Source organism: Hylobates moloch, unplaced genomic scaffold (assembly GCF_009828535.3).
Source record: "Hylobates moloch isolate HMO894 unplaced genomic scaffold, HMol_V3 SCAFFOLD_6, whole genome shotgun sequence".
NCBI lineage: Eukaryota > Metazoa > Chordata > Mammalia > Primates > Hylobatidae > Hylobates > Hylobates moloch.
The window spans coordinates 117,869,192-117,889,337 of NW_026652281.1; the positions used below are offsets into that span (position 1 = coordinate 117,869,192).

At 42.4% G+C, this 20,146-nt stretch overlaps 1 protein-coding gene across 8 annotated transcripts in view; it reads left to right on the plus strand.

Moving 5' to 3' along the window:
- Window positions 1-20,146, plus strand: part of LOC116471606 (protocadherin alpha-C2) — a 206,068-nt gene that overhangs the window by 37,902 nt on the left and 148,020 nt on the right. Inside the window, exon 1 of one of the 8 annotated variants that reach the window (XM_032158129.2) lies at window positions 3,540-6,079. The exons of 6 other annotated variants lie outside the window; for them this stretch is intronic. In XM_032158129.2, coding sequence (XP_032014020.1) covers window positions 3,692-6,079 — 2,388 coding nt within the window. In that variant the 5' untranslated portion in view covers window positions 3,540-3,691. Of the gene's footprint in view, window positions 1-3,539; window positions 6,080-14,941; window positions 19,128-20,146 lie in introns of those variants that run through there. One more of the 8 variants, XM_058439928.1, reaches the window with a different exon arrangement.

The following is a 20,146-nucleotide window of genomic DNA, read 5'->3' on the forward strand; positions in this document are numbered from 1 at the left end:
CTCCTACCTCAGCTTCCTGAGTATCTGGGATTACAGGCACATGCCACCGCGCCTGGCTAATTTTTGTATTTTTAGTAGAGATGGGGTTTCATCACGTTGGCCAGGCTGGTCTCGAACTCCTGACCTTGTGATGCTCCCACCTCGGCCTCCCAAAGTGCTGGGATTAAAGCTGTGAGCCACTGTGCCAAGCCTTTTTTTTTTTTTTTTTGTCATTTTCTTTCAAAACTTGAGTGGTCTCTGAGCTCCTGTCATTAAACCTATCTATGTCTGTCTATCAGCACAACTCACCTTGAATATAGTCTTATACTTTGAAGTATCTTTGTCTTTGCACATTTTTCAAGTTTCATGTGCCGTTTAAACTTGGACCCAGGTATTTGATTATTTGATGTGAATAGAGGGATGCTACAGATGTCATTTGTCCCCTGCCCTAAGTCCTCCAGTCTCCTTAGAGCTAGTACTTACTAAGCATTTACTATGTCATCAATAATCATAAAATGTATTCTTTTTTTTTTGAGTCAGAGTCTCGCTCTGTTGCCCAGGCTGGAGTGCAGTGGTGCCATCTCGGCTCACTCCAAGCTCCCCCTCCCGGGTTCACGCCATTCTCCTGCCTCAGACTCCCGAGTAGCTGGGACTACAGGCGCCCGCCACCATGCCTGGCTAATTTTTTTGTATTTTTAGTAGAGGCGGGGTTTCACCGTGTTAGCCAGGATGGTCTCGATCTCCTGTACTCGTGATCTTCTCACCTCAGTCTCCCAAAATGCTGGGATTACAGGCGTGAGCCACCGTGCCTGGCCTAAAATGTATTCTTTATTATTGATGGCTGTGTTGATGGGATTGGTAATTTAGTCCTTCATATTAATCTCTATTCTCTCTCAGAGTATAAGCTCTCATCATATGCAAATTCTCAGAAGGGCTGTGAACACCTTAGTAATAAATTTATCTTTTGAGGTCATTAGCAAACATGAACTCACTGGGATCCAGAGAAGTAAAATTCAAAACAGGCTGGCAAGTTCAAAACAGAGGTGAGAGCAGAAGAGCCACTTTCCTATTTTGCCTAATAGCTCTGCTTATATGCATCTGTAGTTAACATTCCTCAATTCAAGTCAGAATCATGAAACAATAATGAAGCTCCTTCTATGCCTCTTTTCAAGTTGTAGTTACTATATAGGAAAAACTAAGTTGTCACCCAATGTCTTAGACACTTTGAGAGCAAAGGGGCTGCTGTAAATAAGTATACAAGATCACAGACCTCAATTGAGCCTGCTCCAGACAATTTGGGGCCTATGGTCAACCTATCCTTAGACCTGCTAATGCATTAGCATTAGCAGCACCTAAGTCCTCATTGAATGTTCTGGTTCAAGACTCCACCTCAGAAATTCTGAAATGGGTAGTATGAGCAAATTTTCATTTTAAAGCACACGTGAGATGATTCTCATACAACCGAAATTTTAGATCCGTAGCCCTATTTGATACTTGGCAGTGCAAGTTTCTGTAATTTAAAAAGATGTGGTGGCCTGACACCAGCAATCCCAACATTTTGGGAGGCCAAGGTGGGAGGGTCCCTTCCTTGAGCCCAGCAGTTTGAGACCAATGTAGTGAGACTCATCTTTGCCAAAAAAAAAAAAAAAAAAAAAAATTAGCCGGGCCTGGTGGCACACCTCTGTAGTCCCAACTGCTCAGGAGGCTGAGCCAAGAGAATCGCTTGAGCCTGGGACATTGAGGCTGCAGTGAACTGTGATGGCACAACTGCATTTCAGCCTGGGTGACAGCAAGACTCTATCTCAAAAAAAAAAAAAAAAAAAAAAAAAACCAGAAAGAGTAGTTTAACTACTCCCTACTTTTTATTCAATATTGGACGTCTACACTGGGATATTTGTTATTACTTGGTATGAAATGTACATTAGTAGAAATTGAGTTTAGTTTTTATTATTTTGTGTGTGGAGATGATTGATCAATGGCAAACTTATTTTACACTCCAGATAGCTAAAACAAACGTTGACATTTTGACACGTAACTCATTACATTTTAATTCAGGGTTTATAAAAAAGTAATCTCTAAAATCAGAATTTGAATGAATTTTGATGCAAGAGGCATTCCAGAGGAGTAGAGAAGTATAGAAGCAATTTAGTAGGACATATAAACTGATGGATTAAATGACACCCGTTTCTGTCAGTTTTCTTATTCATAAATATTGTTGCTCTGTCATTCAGATTTTAATTAAAAAGTTTAAAGTTATTGATACATTTAAAAATATTCTTTAGAAAAGTCAAAACATCATTAAATAAAATAAATTAACCCTTGCTAAAAGGTTAATTTATTATAAGACCAATATTTCTGTTATTAAGTTTTCCTTTCTTGGAAAGATAGAAAACCCAAGTTTTTTTCAGCAGAACAAATATATTACATTTTCATTCCTGAATATTTGATTTCAAGAACTTTGAGAGAGAAAAAATATTTTTACTGAAAGTAGTGAGGAAAAACTTCATTGACATTGATAGAATTACTAGATACATTTCAGAACTGTGTCTTTTGGGCATTTGAAAGGCGTAAACAGGGTTGAAAGCATTTGTCTCTGAAAGCAGAAATAATAAATTTGTTAATTATTTTATTCAGAATTATAATTAAGATTCTTTTTGCCCATGTAAGATATTATAAAATGAAACTTCTTGTATAAAGGATTTTTCTATAACGGTACTTTTCTGTTTTCTTAAATACAGAAACCACCACTCTCAGCCTGTGCGGTAGCAATAATTAAGGCATTCTATAGGTAATAATTTTGCCTGATGAGCCAAATTTGGTATTGAGCCTCATGAAAACAAATGTGGCCAAATTGAGGCCTGAGAATAGTTTCCATTTATGAAGCACTCACTCTCCTTAAGGTACTATTGCAAGCACTTACTATATTGTAATTCACACAACCACCATATTACCATTAGGCCAAAGTTATAAAATTGGAACATGAGGGAGGGAGAGGTTAAATGATTTTCCCAAGTCATGTGCCTAGTGAGTAGGATAATAGAAATCTAAATGGAGAAATATCTGATGTTGAAGCTAATGATCTCTAAATTCTAGTGATGCCTAGATCTTCGGAGTTATAAACACCTCACAGATAGTTGATGCTTGACATTAGTGTCTAAATAAACTTTATTAAATCTCAAAATAATGAGAAAGAGAAGTAAGTTAAGTGTCAGAACTTAAATGGAACTAAACTTGTCATTTAATAAAATATTAGTGTACTCAGTAGTACGCAAATATTAAGGGCATTTTGAAATTCAGCTGTTGATAATCATGTGGTTAGGGAAGAAATCACTACTCTGAGAGTATACATTTAAGAAAACATTGCACGTGGGATCAACATTTATTGTTATTAACTATAAAGAGACGTAATGTGAGGCTTTGAAAGTCCACAGACATAAAAATACGTAAAAAAAGAATTAACATATGAATGAAAAAGTTGTGAACTCACGGAATTGTACTTACACCTAAAGCCACCGGATGTCGCTGTCGTCCACAAAATAGCTTTTTAGAACAAAGGCATCAGCCAGTTTCTCAAGGACTAGGAAGTAGCTTCATTCTGAGATCTCAGCCATTTCGATAAAAAATAGATATAAGAAATAGGACAGAAAATGTCAGATCGTATGTGCGTTCTAGACCGCTGATTCGTCGATTTGTAAAACAAGAGAAGGATAAGATGGTTTCCAGATGTAGCCGCCTGGGGGTCCAGTGTTTGCTGCTCTCGTTTCTTCTCCTCGCAGCCTGGGAGGTGGGGAGCGGCCAGCTCCACTACTCCGTCTACGAGGAGGCCAGACACGGCACCTTCGTGGGCCGCATCGCGCAGGACCTGGGGCTGGAGCTGGCGGAGCTGGTGCCGCGCCTGTTCCGGGTGGCGTCCAAAACACACGGGGAACTTCTGGAGGTAAATCTGCAGAATGGCATTTTGTTTGTGAATTCTCGGATCGACCGCGAGGAGCTGTGCGGGCGGAGCGCGGAGTGTAGCATCCACCTGGAGGTGATCGTGGACAGGCCGCTGCAGGTTTTCCATGTGGACGTGGAAGTGAAGGACATTAACGATAACCCGCCCAGGTTCTCCGTAACAGAACAAAAGCTCTCAATACCTGAATCCAGATTGCTTGACTCTCGGTTTCCACTAGAAGGCGCATCTGATGCGGATGTTGGAGAGAACGCATTGCTTACTTACAAACTCAGTCCAAATGAGTATTTTGTTCTTGATATTATAAACAAAAAAGACAAAGACAAATTCCCAGTGCTTGTTCTGAGGAAGCTGCTGGATCGTGAAGAAAATCCTCAGCTAAAGTTGTTATTGACAGCAACTGATGGAGGCAAACCTGAATTTACCGCATCTGTTTCTCTGCTGATCCTGGTGTTAGATGCCAATGATAACGCCCCTGTCTTTGACAGACCGGTTTATGAAGTTAAGATGTATGAAAATCAAGTGAACCAAACATTAGTTATATGGCTCAACGCTTCTGATTCGGATGAAGGAATAAACAAGGAAATGATGTATTCATTTAGCTCTTTGGTCCCACCCACTATAAGAAGGAAATTTTGGATAAACGAAAGGACGGGAGAAATAAAAGTAAATGATGCTATTGACTTTGAGGACAGTAACACTTATGAAATTCATGTAGATGTTACAGATAAGGGAACCCCACCTATGGTTGGTCACTGCACGGTCCTAGTGGAACTACTGGATGAAAATGATAATTCACCTGAGGTGATTGTCACTTCTCTGTCTCTCCCGGTGAAAGAAGATGCTCAAGTGGGCACCGTCATTGCCCTGATCAGCGTTTCTGACCATGATTCAGGAGCCAACGGACAGGTCACCTGCTCTCTGACGCCTCACGTTCCGTTCAAGCTGGTGTCCACCTACAAGAATTACTACTCGATGGTGCTGGATAGCGCTCTGGACCGCGAGAGGGTGTCGGCCTATGAGCTGGTGGTGACCGCGCGGGACGGAGGCTCGCCTCCGCTGTGGGCCACGGCCAGCGTGTCCGTGGAGGTGGCCGACGTGAACGACAACGCGCCGGCGTTCGCGCAGTCCGAGTACACGGTGTTCGTGAAGGAGAACAACCCGCCGGGCTGCCACATCTTCACGGTGTCTGCGCGGGACGCGGACGCGCAGGAGAACGCGCTGGTATCCTACTCTCTGATGGAGCGGCGGGTGGGCGAGCGCGCGCTGTCGAGCTACGTGTCGGTGCACGCGGAGAGCGGCAAGGTGTACGCGCTGCAGCCGTTGGACCACGAGGAGCTGGAGCTGCTACAGTTCCAGGTGAGCGCGCGCGACGCGGGCGTGCCGCCTCTGGGCAGCAACGTGACGCTGCAGGTGTTCGTGCTGGACGAGAACGACAATGCTCCCGCGCTGCTGGCGTCTCCCGCTGGCAGCGCGGGCGGTGCAGTCAGTGAGCTGGTGCTGCGGTCGGTGGGTGCGGGTCACGTGGTGGCTAAGGTGCGCGCAGTGGACGCTGACTCTGGATACAACGCGTGGCTGTCGTATGAATTGCAGTCGGCGGCGGTTGGCGCACGCATCCCTTTCCGCGTGGGGCTGTACACGGGCGAGATCAGTACGACGCGCGCTCTGGATGAGGCTGACTCGCCACGCCAGCGCCTATTGGTGCTGGTGAAGGACCATGGCGAGCCGTCGCTGACGGCCACGGCCACTGTGCTTGTTTCGCTTGTGGAGGGCAGCCAGGCACCCAAGGCCTCGTCGCGGGCTTCAGTGGGCGTGGCGCCCGAGGTGGCCCTGGTGGATGTCAACGTGTACCTGATCATCGCCATCTGCGCGGTGTCCAGCTTGCTGGTGCTCACGCTGCTGCTGTACACTGCACTGAGGTGCTCGGCGGCGCCCACCGAGGGCGCATGTGGGCCGGTGAAGCCCACGCTGGTGTGCTCTAGCGCGGTGGGGAGCTGGTCTTACTCTCAGCAGAGGCAGCAGAGGGTGTGTTCTGGGGAGGGCCTGCCCAAGACGGACCTCATGGCCTTCAGCCCCAGCCTTCCACCGTGCCCAATGGTAGATGTGGACGGGGAAGATCAATCTATTGGAGGGGACCACTCTAGGAAGGTGGGTTATTATATTTTCATTTTCCTTTTGTGCTTTATGAATAATATTTTCTCTTACCGCTTTTTCTCAAATATGTATCCGAATATTTCATTTTTGTCTACCTTCCATTTATGCTTGAATATTTCTAGTGATACCTTTGTAATATAATTTATTCCAGGAGTTTTCAAATTTTTTTATCCTGCCCAGTGTGTCAGCCTTTGATTGGTACTTACATTTTTTTTAAATAGCAATTTATTCTGAATACACTAATATTTTCCAATACAAATATGTGATATAGGTTGCAGTTCTGATGATTTACTTTCATAATCACTTTTCGTTACAAATATTTGTAAGATTAATACTTCATGTTATTTCATTTCCAATCTAAATTTTGATTTGATTGTATTTGCATTAACAAAAAATTCCACTGATCTATATCTCTTCAGTGAAAATGTGTTTTCCTCCATGTATAGAATATGTGTAGCATACCATAGCTTATACTGCCATAGTAGATTTCAATGTTCAGTGATTACAGCTTTTTCTCAATAGTGCAGTAAGTAGGTGGGCAGTTCATTGGTAAAAATTTCTTAATCTTAGCAATTAAATGTTTTGAACTTTAAAAATGTTTTCCATTTTTATTTTAGTTGTAGTGGTACTTGTGTCAGTGTGTATTATTCACTTAGCAGAAGAAAATGTGTGTTTCCGTTATTTACATAATTTTATCCAGTAGCTCTTCATTATCTGCTCCTTTATCAGCATTAGGCATTGCTTATGATATTCAGGTATTAGCTCTTTCACTTTAAGAGTCATGCTTATGTTTAATAATGAAGAGAATTTGAACACTTTTTAATTTTGAGACTGAAAATACTTTAGTATGAATTAATATTAAAAGTTTGTGGAGAAAATGTTTTCTACTGATCCGATATATTGTATAGTTTAATAGCTTCTCTAGTCATCTTAAACAGGGTTGGGTTAGATGATATAGACTCAGAAATGAAAGCTAATTTAGTTGCAGAGTGACAAAACTACACTATCAATTGTGTTTCCCTGAAATTGGTTGTTACCTGATATCCATGATTTCATTTTTTAAAAAATTTTATTAATTCTAGTGTTACTGAACACCAATGCAATGAATTTGTCATCTCGCCTATGGCTCTTAACAATTACTTTTTTCATTCCCTTTCTCTTTGAGTATGGAGATTGAATTTGTTACTCAGTACGTGCTTCACAAATAGCTTCAAATAAAATTAAAATTATTGTTCAAGTTTAGCAACACCAAAAAAAAATTGTGACAAGAATTTAAGCATGGCATTCTTTCAGTGTTAATACTCTCCATGCCCTGTCTCCAGCTCTTAGAAATTATAGATGCTAAGTTAATGCAGAGTTTAGAAGTGTATTTGCTATTATATCAAATTTATGAAATATATACTCCCCCCGTCTGATATTTTGAAAAAAAATCCCCTTAGTGTCTTATATTATAAGTAATATAAAAAACTTAGTAAAAACTCGTATCAATTGTAAAAGTCTCAGGTATACAGGTGCATTAATCTCTCCATCAATACTAACATAAGGCCAGGCATGGTGGCTCACACCTGTAATTCCAGCATTTTGGGAGGCCAAGGTGCGAGGACAGCTTGAGGCCAGGACTTCAAGACCAACCTGGGCAACATAGGGATACCTTGTATTGTGTGTGTGTGTGTGTGTGTGTGTATAATATATATATGATGGGCTCTTCTTACATATATATATTTTTTTATATATATATATACATATATATATAAATATATATGTATATATATATATAAGCCAGGCATGGTGGTACATGCCTTTAGTCCCTACTGTAGCGCTACTTGGGAGGATGAGGTGGGAGGATGGCTTGAGCCCAGGAGGTTGAGGCTGCAGTGACCCATGATTGTGCCACTGCACACCAGCCTGGATGACAAAGTGAGACCCTATTTCAAAAATTGAAAAAAGCAAAAGCAATAGTAACACCAGTATCCTGCAAATATGATCTTTTTTCATATTAATTCAAGTGATAATACAGTTGGTGCAGTAGTACTTTATTTAGGATGTCTACATACAAGATAAAACTCTTCATGGAATTCTGATTTGTAAGACAAACCCAGCTTTGAAGAGGTACTGATCACACACAAGAAGGTATAGGAAAGGAGTTGAAAGCTCACAAAGAGAAACATAAACATATGCAGGGATCAGGAAAGAAGAAGATAAGTGAAATAATATGAAATCAAATGCACTTAATGTTTTGAGCCACAGGATATTGTTGTTCCCCAAGAAAAGTTTTTTTTTTGTTTGTTTGTTTGTTTTGAGACGGAGTCTCGCTCTGTCGCCCAGGCTGGAGTGCAGTGAAGTGGCACGATCTCGGCTCACTGCAAGCTCCGCCTCCCAGGTTCACGCCATTCTCCTGCCTCAGCCTCCCGAGTACAGGTGCCCGCCAATACGCCCGGCTAATTTTTTTGTATTTTTAGTAGAGACGAGGTTTCACCGTGTTAGCCAGGATGGTCTCGATCTCCTGACCTCGTGATCCACCCGCCTCAGCCTCCCAAAGTGCTGGCCGAGCGCCACCTCACCCGGCCGAAAAGTATTTTTTTTAACAGAAGAAAATCAGATTATTCCTAGATCAGAAAGAATCTCCATTGTTTCTGTACTTTAAAAACTACAGACACCCATTAAGATCACGTGGAACCTCAGGAACAAGGATCAAAAGGTCTCAGAGGAACTAAGTCTTTCTAGTCATGAAATATTGTTTTACTAACCAAAAGAGAGGCATGATGTTAGCTGCTAGACTAAGTGGCCAGAAATCCCGGAGACTACAGCACTGGCTTCTGCTCCTTGAATTTTGTGAAGCGGGAAAGGACCAGCTCCACTATACCATCCTGGAAGAGGCCAAGGACGGCACATAGCGTCTTCGTGGGCTGTATCGCGCAGGACCTGGGTCTGGAGCTTGTGGAACTGATACCGCGCCTGTTTCAGTTGGATTCCAAAGGCAGCAGGGACCTTCTGGAGGTAAATCTGCAGAATGGCATTTTTGTGAGTTCTCTGATCGACCTCGAGGAGCTGTGTGGGAGATCTCGGAGTGCAGCATCCACCTGGAGGTGATCGCGGACAAGTTGCTACAGGTTTCCCATGTGGAGGTGAGAGTGAAGAACAATAAAGACAACCTGCCAGTGTTCTCAGCAACACAAAAGAATCTGTTTCTGAAACGAGGGCCCTTGATTCTCGTGTTTCACTAGAGGGTGTCTGGGATGCCGACGTCGGGGCCAATGCTCTGATGACTTACATACTGTATCGCAATGATTATTTTTCCCTGGAAATACCAACCGAGAGCAGGTAAAACCACTCGAAGGTGTATTTTAAAAATTCTTTCAGATAGATAAGTCACTTCAGAGCTACTGTTGGTGCTCAAAGCAACTGATGGGGGCAAAGCTTAGCTGACAGGCACCAAAGTATTATATATCACAGCGCTGGATGTAAATGATGATGCCCAGTGTTTGACAAAGCAGTCTGTCATGTGAAATTACTGGAAAATGCAAGAGAAGGTACACTGGTTATTAGTCGTAACCCCTTGGATTTTGATGAGGGTTCAAACCGTCACATTATTTCTTTGCAACTGATGTCTCCCCTAACATACAAGCCCTTTTTTCGCATCGATTCAGACAGTGGATAAATAAAAGTAAATGTAAAGATAGGTTCTGAGGAAACTAAATAATGAAAGATTCAAATACAGGCAGTTGACACAGGCAATTCCCCAATGTTTGGTCATTGCACGGACTTGATAGAAGTCTTGGACATCAACGACAGTGTTCCAGAGTTAGCAGTAAGTCACTATCATTCTCTGTACAGGAGGACGCTCCATTGGTACCGTCATAGCCCTAATCAGTGTAATTGACCCTAACTTCAGTGCCAAGGGACAGGCGACCCGCACGGTGACGCCTCACGTCTCATCAAGCTGGTGTCTACCTTCAAAAGGCGCTGCCCAGAACCTATTCGTTGGTGCTCCACAGCGCCCTGGACCAAGAGAGCAAATCTATCCATTGTTGGTAATCACTCGGAATGGGGACTCGCTTTCATTGCTGGCCACAGCCAAAAGGTCCGTGGAAGTGGCCGAACAGTGAACCACAATGCGCTGGCGTTCCGGCAGCCCGAGTACATGGTGTTCGTGAAAGGTAACAACCGGCGGGGCTGCCACGACTTCACAGTGTCCGCGCGGGACCGGGACGCGCGGGAGAACATGGTGATGTCCTACTCGTTGATGGAACAGTGGGTAGGCGAGTGCGCGCTGTCTAGCTATATGTGGTTGCACGCGGAGAGCGGCAAGGTGTACGCGCTGCAGTCACTGGACTACGAGGAGCTGGAGCTGCCGCAGTTCTAGGTGGGCGCGCGCGACGCGGGCATGCCGCCTCTGAGCAGCAACGTGACGCTGCAGGTATTAGTGCTGGAAAGGCAACTTTGTCGGCGCTGCTGGTGCCTTGGGTGGGCTGGCGGCGCTGTGAGTGAGCTGGTGCGGCATTCAGTGGATGCAGGCCACTTGGTGGCGAAGGTGCGCACGGTGGACTCCAGCTATGACGTCTGGTTGTCGCAACAGCTGCATCTGTCAGCTGGCAGCACCCGTTCCACGTGGGGCTCTGCACGGGCGAGATCAGCACGACGAGTACCCTGGACCAGGCGAAAGCTACGCGCCACCGCCTGCTGGTGCTGGTGAAGGACCACCGCGAGCGAGCTGGCGCTGACTGCCAAGGTCACCGTGGTGGCGTCGCTGGCGGAGAGCAGCCAGGCGAGGAAGGTCTCATCGCGGGCGTTGGCGGGCGTCGAGGTCCGGGAGCTAGCGCTGGTGGATGTCAACGTGTACCTGATCATCGCCATCTGCGTGGTGTCCAGCCTGTTAGTGCTAACGTTGCTGCTGTACACGACGCTGCGGTGCTTGGCGCCGCTCACCGAGGGCTCGTGCATGCCAGGCAAGCCCACGCTGGTGTACCTCAGTGTAGTGGGATCTGGTCTTACTCGCAGCAAAGGAGATTTTACTCCGGAGAGTGGCCGCCCAAGGTCGACCTTATGGCTTTTAGTCCTTGTGTTCCTCCATGGTTCAGATTTTGGAGATGGACTTCAAAAGGAAAATTTTGAGAATGTAAGTACTGTAATCCTGGAAAGTATTTCATTCCTATTGATGTCCCTCATAGTGACATTGATAATGTTCACCAAGTTATTGTTTAATTCGATTGCGTTATTTATGTTGCTTTTGCTTTTCTTTTGAGATGCTTCATTTAAAGTACACTGGGGCCGGGTGCGGTGGCTCACGCCTATTTGTAATCCCAGCACTTTGAGAAGCGGAGGCGGGCGGATCACTCGAGGTCAGGAGTTTGAGACCAGCCTGGCCAACATGGTGAAACTCCGTCTCTACTAAAGATACAAAATAATTAGCTGGGTGTGATGGTGCGCACCTGTAATCCCAGCTACTCAGGAGGCGGAGGCACGAGAATCGCTTGAACCTAGGAGGCAGAGGTTGCAGTGAGCCGAGATCAGGCCACTGCACTACAGCCTGGGAGACAGGGTGAAACTCTGTCTTAAAAAAAAAAAAAGCACATTGGAAGTCTAGCCATCTTCATTACTTTTTACTACAGTCACCATGAATATTCTTTAGGAATATTCTTCAGTTGCTAAGTATAATGATAATACTAATAATGAATTAGACTGAGTGGCTGTTTCCTGTAAATGAGAAAGTTAAATCTTACGGGAAGGATCATGATGAATAATGATCCTTATGAGAAGGTCAAATCTTCTCAATTTTGAAGCAAGTTCTTTATTCCTATTCATTTTCTTATTCTGATTTGTGTCCTCCATTCCTTATTATTTTTATGTATTCAAAAATACCATGACAACATTTAATATCATAATTATTTGAGTTTAAAACATGTTTAAATATTTATCTTTCTATAATCTATAAATTTATCTCTCACAAACGGTGATGAGCAGGGTTCAGCCAGCTTCGTTCACAAACAATTTTGTTTCTTCGTGATCAATAGCAATCTTTTTTGAGATGGTGATTGCAGTGGGTGGAATTTTAGCCTTGCCTTTAAAGGTGATTTTACTTCTTAATTTTTGTCTTCAGTCTTCTTATAATTTCATTTTAGGCCATTGTCTTCACAATCTTCAACTACTTCAGATAGCCAACAATTTTGTTCTTTTTTTAAAAAAAAACAAAAACAAAACAATGTCAGCTCTGCTTAATTACCTGTTGACCTAATTGCTGCTGTCCTCCAGTTTAAGTTGTTGAGCTCTTCTACTATTTTGGGAAGATTTCTTTGAGCACTGATTATACTCATTTTTCTTTCATTTTTGGTACCTGGCTGTATGAAAATATTTTAGGGTAGGAAAATTCACACTTATTTGTGCTTTAAGTATAAGAGAGTCTTCCCATACATGATGAAGAGTGATACCATTGTCTGTGTTCATTAAGCTGTATGGTCTTCAGAATGGCATTGCTGAGCTTGGCAGGGTGTCTGAGGCCTGTGACCCCAGCATTTTGGGAAGCCGAGGCAGGAGGATCGCTTGAGGCCAGGAGTTTGAGACCAGACTGGGCAAAATAGTGAGACCCCCATCTCTACCAAAAAATGTCATTGCTTTTAATAACTTAAGTATAAGAACCATAGGATATTAATAAAGGCACTTCCACTTGACAATTGTGGTATTAATTATACCTTAGAATTTAACATTGTATACTCTTGATATATTTGATGCAAAATATTTTTTGCCTTCACACCATATTAATGTGAATTGCTTTTTTAAAGGGATCCCAGAGAACATGTATTTATAGTTGTAAGGATGTATATTAAATTATATGTAAAATTACTTTGCTCTTTTTGGCCTAATTACAAATGAGATGGCCTTTAATTCTGTGTAAAGAAATAGTATATTTACATATGGCAGGATAACCATGTTATAGGTATGGTAAAGTTAATATAAATGCTGAAAAGGAATTGGTGTCTACCTAGAAAAACAACTTCTGAGAGAATGATTTCTATGAAGATAAACATTAAGGAAATCTTCAGAAGAGGGAAAAAACCCTGTCCTACTTTATGGTGCTGGAATTCTCTTCATCCATAGGTATAGAACAAGAGCCAACATTGATCAGTAACTTCGTGATAATAAATCACCATTGTTTGAGCAGTTTAATAATATATTTGTTAGGCATCATGAAGGGACTTAAATACATTATTTCATTTAATCCTTGTAACAGTTTCTAAAGTACATATGACTGTTCCAATTTGAAAGATAAAATAAGAGAATCTGAGATGTTTATCTATTTTATCCAGTGCCAGTACATAGTGGAGATATTATTCAAATGTGTATCATTCAGGCTTCAGACTCATTCTTTTATTCACTATAATGTAGAGCTTTCTTCAGTAAGTCTTTTCTCTGCTCAAACGTGGTCTCGGCTAGGAAAATCAGGCACAAGTTGTGTACAGGCAAATCTTTCTGTTGTGCTTAGAAGAAGCTTCATGATTGTCTTCATCATTAATTTTGGACAATGCGTGATTGAGATGGCACTAAGTTTTTTTATGTTAAGTGATTTTTTTCTCGTAAGAGTTCATGATCATCATTGTCATTTGTTTTAATCAATGCCACACTGAGATAGGTATTTTGGTTATGTAATTGTTAAGTAATTAAGAGTTGCCTTATAAGAACTATGTATCTGTTGTTTGGAAGTGATATAAGTAAGAATCATTTAACATGTAAGAAAAGTCAGAAAACTGTGGTTTCCAATATCCTTGTGGAACACCCAAACTAAATACTGTATACCAAAAATGACACCCTTCTTTCTTTACTGTGAATAAAGACAGTATTTGGGACAAGTATAGATGTTGATATTATTATTTCAGGGACCCTGAACATGGCCAAAGGATTCAAGAAATGTTTACAATATTGCATACTTCAATAGCAATTTTAAAGACATAGATTCCCATGAAAATCTTCAAATGTGTGTAGGTCTTTCAGTCTTCTTCAGTCTTATTGTTGGCTGGGAAGCTTGTAACAACTGACAAATGATTTGTGACCAAATAACTGTTTTTACTTGACTAAGCCATGATAGAACAGAATTAGCATCACTGAGTAAATCCTATAATTTTTGTTAATACAGTGGTTGGATAATGTAATTCTAATCTGTTGGTTTTGGAGAACCTCCTGGGGTTCTGACAATGGTGTCAAAATTTATTTATGTGTGTTTCAAGAAATAATAGCACTAGGTCTGTTAGAATATCAGTGGATGACGTGCACTAGTAAGACATTAAACTAGGCACTCTAATACTTATATAACTAACAGGACATACAGTCAGATTGTATGTCTTGATTGATATAGGAAAAGTCAGGCACACATTTCCTTAACCTTCAATTGATTTTACAAAATCAGTTAACAATAACTGTATTGAAATGACTTCTTGGCATTAGCCTATACCCAGATATTAGGCTGATCCTCAAAGATGAGTTCAAAGGGAGCATAACCTCTTCACTAGAGGCTGGTTGAGATGGTGACATCTGAAATATCACAGCCAAAATGCAAAAGATGGGTCATTGATTCATACACTATATCAAACTCTTTTATGACTTGGCGTTTGTTCGGTATTACTTTATATATTCACAAAATACTGTATTGTTGGAAATTAACACCTAAATTAACATCTTGTTTTAATTCAAATATGTGATATTATCATCTTTCCAGAGTAAACCTTCTCAGGTTCATTTCCCTACCTCGCAAGACTCCACATTCCATGTAACATCTTCATCCCCAATTCCCATAATAAGGTGATTGAGGATCTGTTGTTTCCTTTTGTTCAAAATAAACCTGATGTGCTTCAAATATCATGTTGAATATACTGTCATCTGGTCTAATGTTATATTTTGGTTAGAGCCTACTATGACTGATTATTTTACAGATGCATAATGGAATTAATGGTTATAAAAGTTGATATGTCTCCTTTAATTTTTTAATACAGAATTTTGCATTTACCTTAGAGTTCTAGTGTTATGACAACATTGGGAAAAGAGTAAATATGAAAAAAGTAGAACAAAATCTCAAATTAATAGTTGAATATATATATAAAATATTAGCATACACATATGATAATTTTTTCATATGCCATTGTGGTATTTTTAGATTGGAGATAAACCATCAAAACTATACAACAAAATATTTAAGCTAGAGTGATATTTATTCTAAATCGCTTTCTGCTCTAAAATTTTGTTGCATCTTCTTTTTTCCTCCTAAATCCTAAAGGTATATGAAAAGACAAAGAAAACTCAAGCAAATTACAACTTCAGGCAATGAAAACTCTCATAAGCAATTCCTGTATTTTACTTAGTATTTTCTATGAAATTCCATTTCCACAAACGCTAAGGTAATTTACCATTTAGTTGAATTGTTTGATTAATTTTTTATGTTTTAAGCACAGTATCAGGTACTTAGAGAAGGTATAATTAAAAATCATGTCCCTTGTTCTCCATGAACTTATGCTCTCAAACCCAAAATTCTTTCAACAAGAAACAAACTATTTTCATGAATATAACTGAATTAGGTTAAGGAAACCAATGTTGGTGACTTGGAAATACCAATATGGCACAAAGATGTTCAGGGTGATTTTATTTATTTTATCAAATGATAGTAAAATTTATTTTATAGTTGAAAAGCCTATTTCTGTCATATCATTGACTGTTACATAAAGTGCTAAATTTTGATATCTCATATTATGCTACAATGGCTTACATTAGAAATAATATATGTCACAAAAAAATTCATCTAGGTCAATAGACTTTTCCTTTGTGGATCCTTTTTTAAAACTGCCAAGTTTCAGAATATGAATATATTTGTTTTTCATATTGTTCTGCAATGAATATAAAGTCACTTATAATCAGAAAGCAATTAAATGTAAACAGCAAAGAATCAGAACTATAGAAAATAGATATGAAAAGGCAAGCCCAGAAACATGAGAATAAATCATGTGGAACATAAAGACTAAAGAGCTGCTTTTATAAAACTTCAATTTTTTCTTTGAGTTCCCTAGCAGCCAAAGTAACAAGGGAGACTGAAAGTAAAACAATTCAAATTTGATAGTATTTTTATATGAGGAACAACACTTTTAGGAAATGTTTAGCCCTAGTTTTTCATGAGGCCACCTTAACAACTGAATTTTCTTTCTCTCTCACTCTCTCTGTGTATATGTATTTTAGATAAGTAAAAGAACAATGTTATAATGTTAAGTCAAACATAGACACAATAATTTAAATTTGATGTTAATCAAGAAATAAAATGCCATTTCCATATATATTTAGTTTAAATATGACTTATAATCTGAATATTCCATAAATAAGCATGTTGGAAATATTTAGGGGAAGAAACCCAAAACACGTGAAATTCTGTTGTGGTAAATGTAGTGGACAGTACTCACAGTTTTAGGCGCAAGGTGTCGCTCTTTACTTGGTGGAAAGTTCAATCAAAGGTTGGTCTGAACAGCGAGGCACTCCCATACAAAGGGACTCCATCATACCGGATGCCACCGTTTAAGGATCCTTTGAAACTTCTCAAGAATTCAGCGAGATTTTTAAACTGAAACTGAAGAATCTGGTACTGTAAGTGTAAAGAAGCTTATTTTGGAAGCCAATTTCGTATGCGATGTTTGGTTTTCAGAGAAGGGGATTGGGCACCCCACGACTACAGCTCTGGCTTCTCCTCCTCGAATTCTGGGAGGTGGGGAGCGGCCAGCTCCACTACTCCGTCTCAGAGGAAGCCAAACACGGCACCTTCGTTGGCCGCATCGCGCAGGACCTGGGGCTGGAGCTGGCGGAGCTGGTGCCGCGCCTGTTCCGGGTGGCGTCCAAAACACATGGGGACCTTTTGGAGGTAAATCTGCAGAATGGCATTGTGTTTGTGAATTCTCGGATCGACCGCGAGGAGCTGTGCGGGCAGAGCGCGGAGTGCAGCATCCACCTGGAGGTGATCGTGGACAGGCCGCTGCAGGTTTTCCATGTTAACGTGGAGGTGAAGGACATTAACGACAACCCGCCGGTGTTCTCGCTCAGAGAACAGAAGCTGCTGATTGCGGAATCTAAGCAACTGGACTCGCGTTTTCCACTAGAGGGAGCTTCTGATGCTGACATTGAAGAGAATGCTCTATTGACCTACAAGCTAAGTAAAAATGAGTATTTTTCTTTAGATTCACCGACAAATAGTAAACAGATTAAAAGACTGTCACTTATTCTAAAGAAGTCTCTGGATAGAGAGAAAACTCCGGAACTTAATTTGCTACTAACAGCTACAGACGGGGGAAAACCGGAGCTTACTGGCACCGTTCAGCTGTTAGTCCAAGTCTTGGATGTCAACGACAATGATCCAGAGTTTGATAAATCAGAATACAAGGTGAGCCTTATGGAAAACGCTGCTAAAGAAACTCTTGTGATAAAACTAAACGCCACAGACCGAGACGAAGGAGTCAATGGAGAGGTAACATACTCCTTAATGTCAATTAAGCCCACCGGAAGACCCTTATTTACACTAGATCAAAATAATGGAGAAGTGAGGGTCAATGGAACTTTAGATTATGAAGAAAACAAGTTTTATAAAATTGAAGTACAGGCTACAGATAAGGGGTCTCCCCCAATGGCAGGTCACTGTACAGTCTGGGTGGAAATCTTGGACACCAACGATAATTCTCCTGAAGTCACCGTGACTTCCTTGTCCCTCCCAGTACGAGAGGACACTCAGCCCAGCACGGTAATTGCCCTGATCAGCGTGTCTGACCGTGACTCAGGTGTCAACGGACAGGTGACCTGCTCGCTGATGCCCCACGTTCCCTTCAAGCTGGTGTCCACCTTCAAGAATTACTACTCGTTGGTGCTCGACAGCGCCCTGGACCGCGAGAGCGTGTCGGCCTATGAACTGGTGGTGACTGCGCGGGATGGGGGTTCGCCTTCTCTGTGGGCCACGGCCAAGGTATCCGTGGAGGTGGCCGACGTGAACGACAACGCGCCGGCGTTCGCACAGCCCGAGTACACCGTGTTCGTGAAGGAGAACAACCCACCAGGCTGCCACATCTTCACAGTGTCGGCGCGGGACGCGGACGCGCAGGAGAACGCGCTGGTGTCCTATTCGCTGGTGGAGCGACGGGTGGGCGAGCGCGCGCTGTCGAGCTACGTGTCGGTGCACGCGGAGAGCGGCAAGGTGTACGCGCTGCAGCCGTTGGACCACGAGGAGCTGGAGCTGCTACAGTTCCAGGTGAGCGCGCGCGATGCGGGCGTGCCGCCTCTGGGCAGCAACGTGACGCTGCAGGTGTTCGTGCTGGACGAGAACGACAACGCGCCGGCACTGCTGGCGACTCAGGCTGGCAGTGCGGGAGGCGCAGTTAACAAGCAAGTACCGCGGTCGGTGGGTGCGGGCCACGTGGTGGCGAAGGTGCGCGCAGTGGATGCGGACTCAGGCTACAACGCTTGGCTTTCATATGAATTGCAGCCAGCGGCGGACGGCTCGCGCATCCCGTTCCGCGTGGGGCTGTACACAGGCGAGATAAGCACAACGCGTGCCCTGGACGAGGCCGACTCGCCGCGCCACCGACTTCTAGTGCTGGTGAAGGATCACGGTGAGCCGGCGCTGACGGCCACGGCCACCTTGCTGGTGTCGTTGGTGGAGAGCGGACAGGCGCCAAAGGCCTTTTCGCGGACTTTGGTGGGCGCCGCGAGCCCAGAGGCTGCGCTGGTGGATGTTAACGTTTACCTGATCATCGCCATCTGCGTGGTGTCCAGCCTGCTGGTGCTCACGCTGCTGCTGTATACGGCGCTGTGGTGCTCGGCAACGCCCACTGAGGGCGCTTGCGCGCCGGGGAAGCCCACGCCGGTGTGCTCCCGCGCGGTGGGGAGCTGGTCATACTCGCAGCAGAGGCGGCAGAGGGTGTGCTCTGAGGAGGGCCCACCGAAGACGGACCTCATGGCCTTCAGCCCCAGTCTTCCTCTAGGTCTGAATAAAGAGGAGGAAGGGGAAAGACAGGAGCCGGGGTCAAATCACCCCGGACAGGTGAGTTTTCTACAGATTCCACCTATCAGGAAGTGTATGTGAAATTATTTAAAATCCAGTTTTTTTCCACGGATTTTTAAAGGGAAAGTTTTATGAATAATCAGTATTTTGAATATTGTTTTAGATAACAATGTCTGTTCATGAAATACCAAATGACACACATCTTCAGTCTTTTAATCATATGAATGATCTGGCTTCTTTAACCAATAAATATCCTATTTCTCTTAATATTTGGTTAGCAAATACTAAAAGAAATGAGATGCAAGAATGACGCTTCTGTAGTCACTTGAGTAGAAATAATTACTATTTTCACTAAAGTACCCATGCCCTTTCATCTCTAAACTTCAATTATGACCATAATAACTATGGATTATTTAAATTTGCTCCTCTTTGTCTTTTAGCAGAGTTTTGCCTTGATATTTCTACATTGTTAGATCAACTGGCTTTGTTTTTCTAAAGGGAGGAGGTCTTCCTATGATGTCCAGGTTGGACTGCAGTGGCTATTTACATGTGACCTGTAGTCTAGAACTGCTAAGCTCAAAGGATTCTCCCACTTCAGCCTCCAGAGTAGCTGGGAATGCAGTGCCACTGCACTTAGTCCATTGGCTTTTCTAACTTCAGGCTTGTGTCAAAGCTGGAATACTCCATTAGTATGACATGATTTACTTTTCTTTTTTTTTTTTTACAGTGTTAAACATTCATCATAAATTCATTATATATGAAACAATCTTTACTTTTGTCTTTATTCCTGTGATAATACTTGTTTTCATATGGTTTGAAGAAAAAAGTTAAGCCTTGCATTCTTATATGCTGCTTTATGGAAATAATGTAACTAAAATTCTACATGTTCTTGCCAGGCAAAGTGGTTCAGGCCTGTAATCCCAGCTATTTGGGAGGCTGAGGCAGGAGAATTGCTTGAGCCCAAGAGTTCGAGGCCTGCCTGGACAACATAGCGAGATCCTGTCTCAATAAAAAATTAAAAAATTAGCCAGACCTAGTGGTGCACGCCTGTAGTCCCA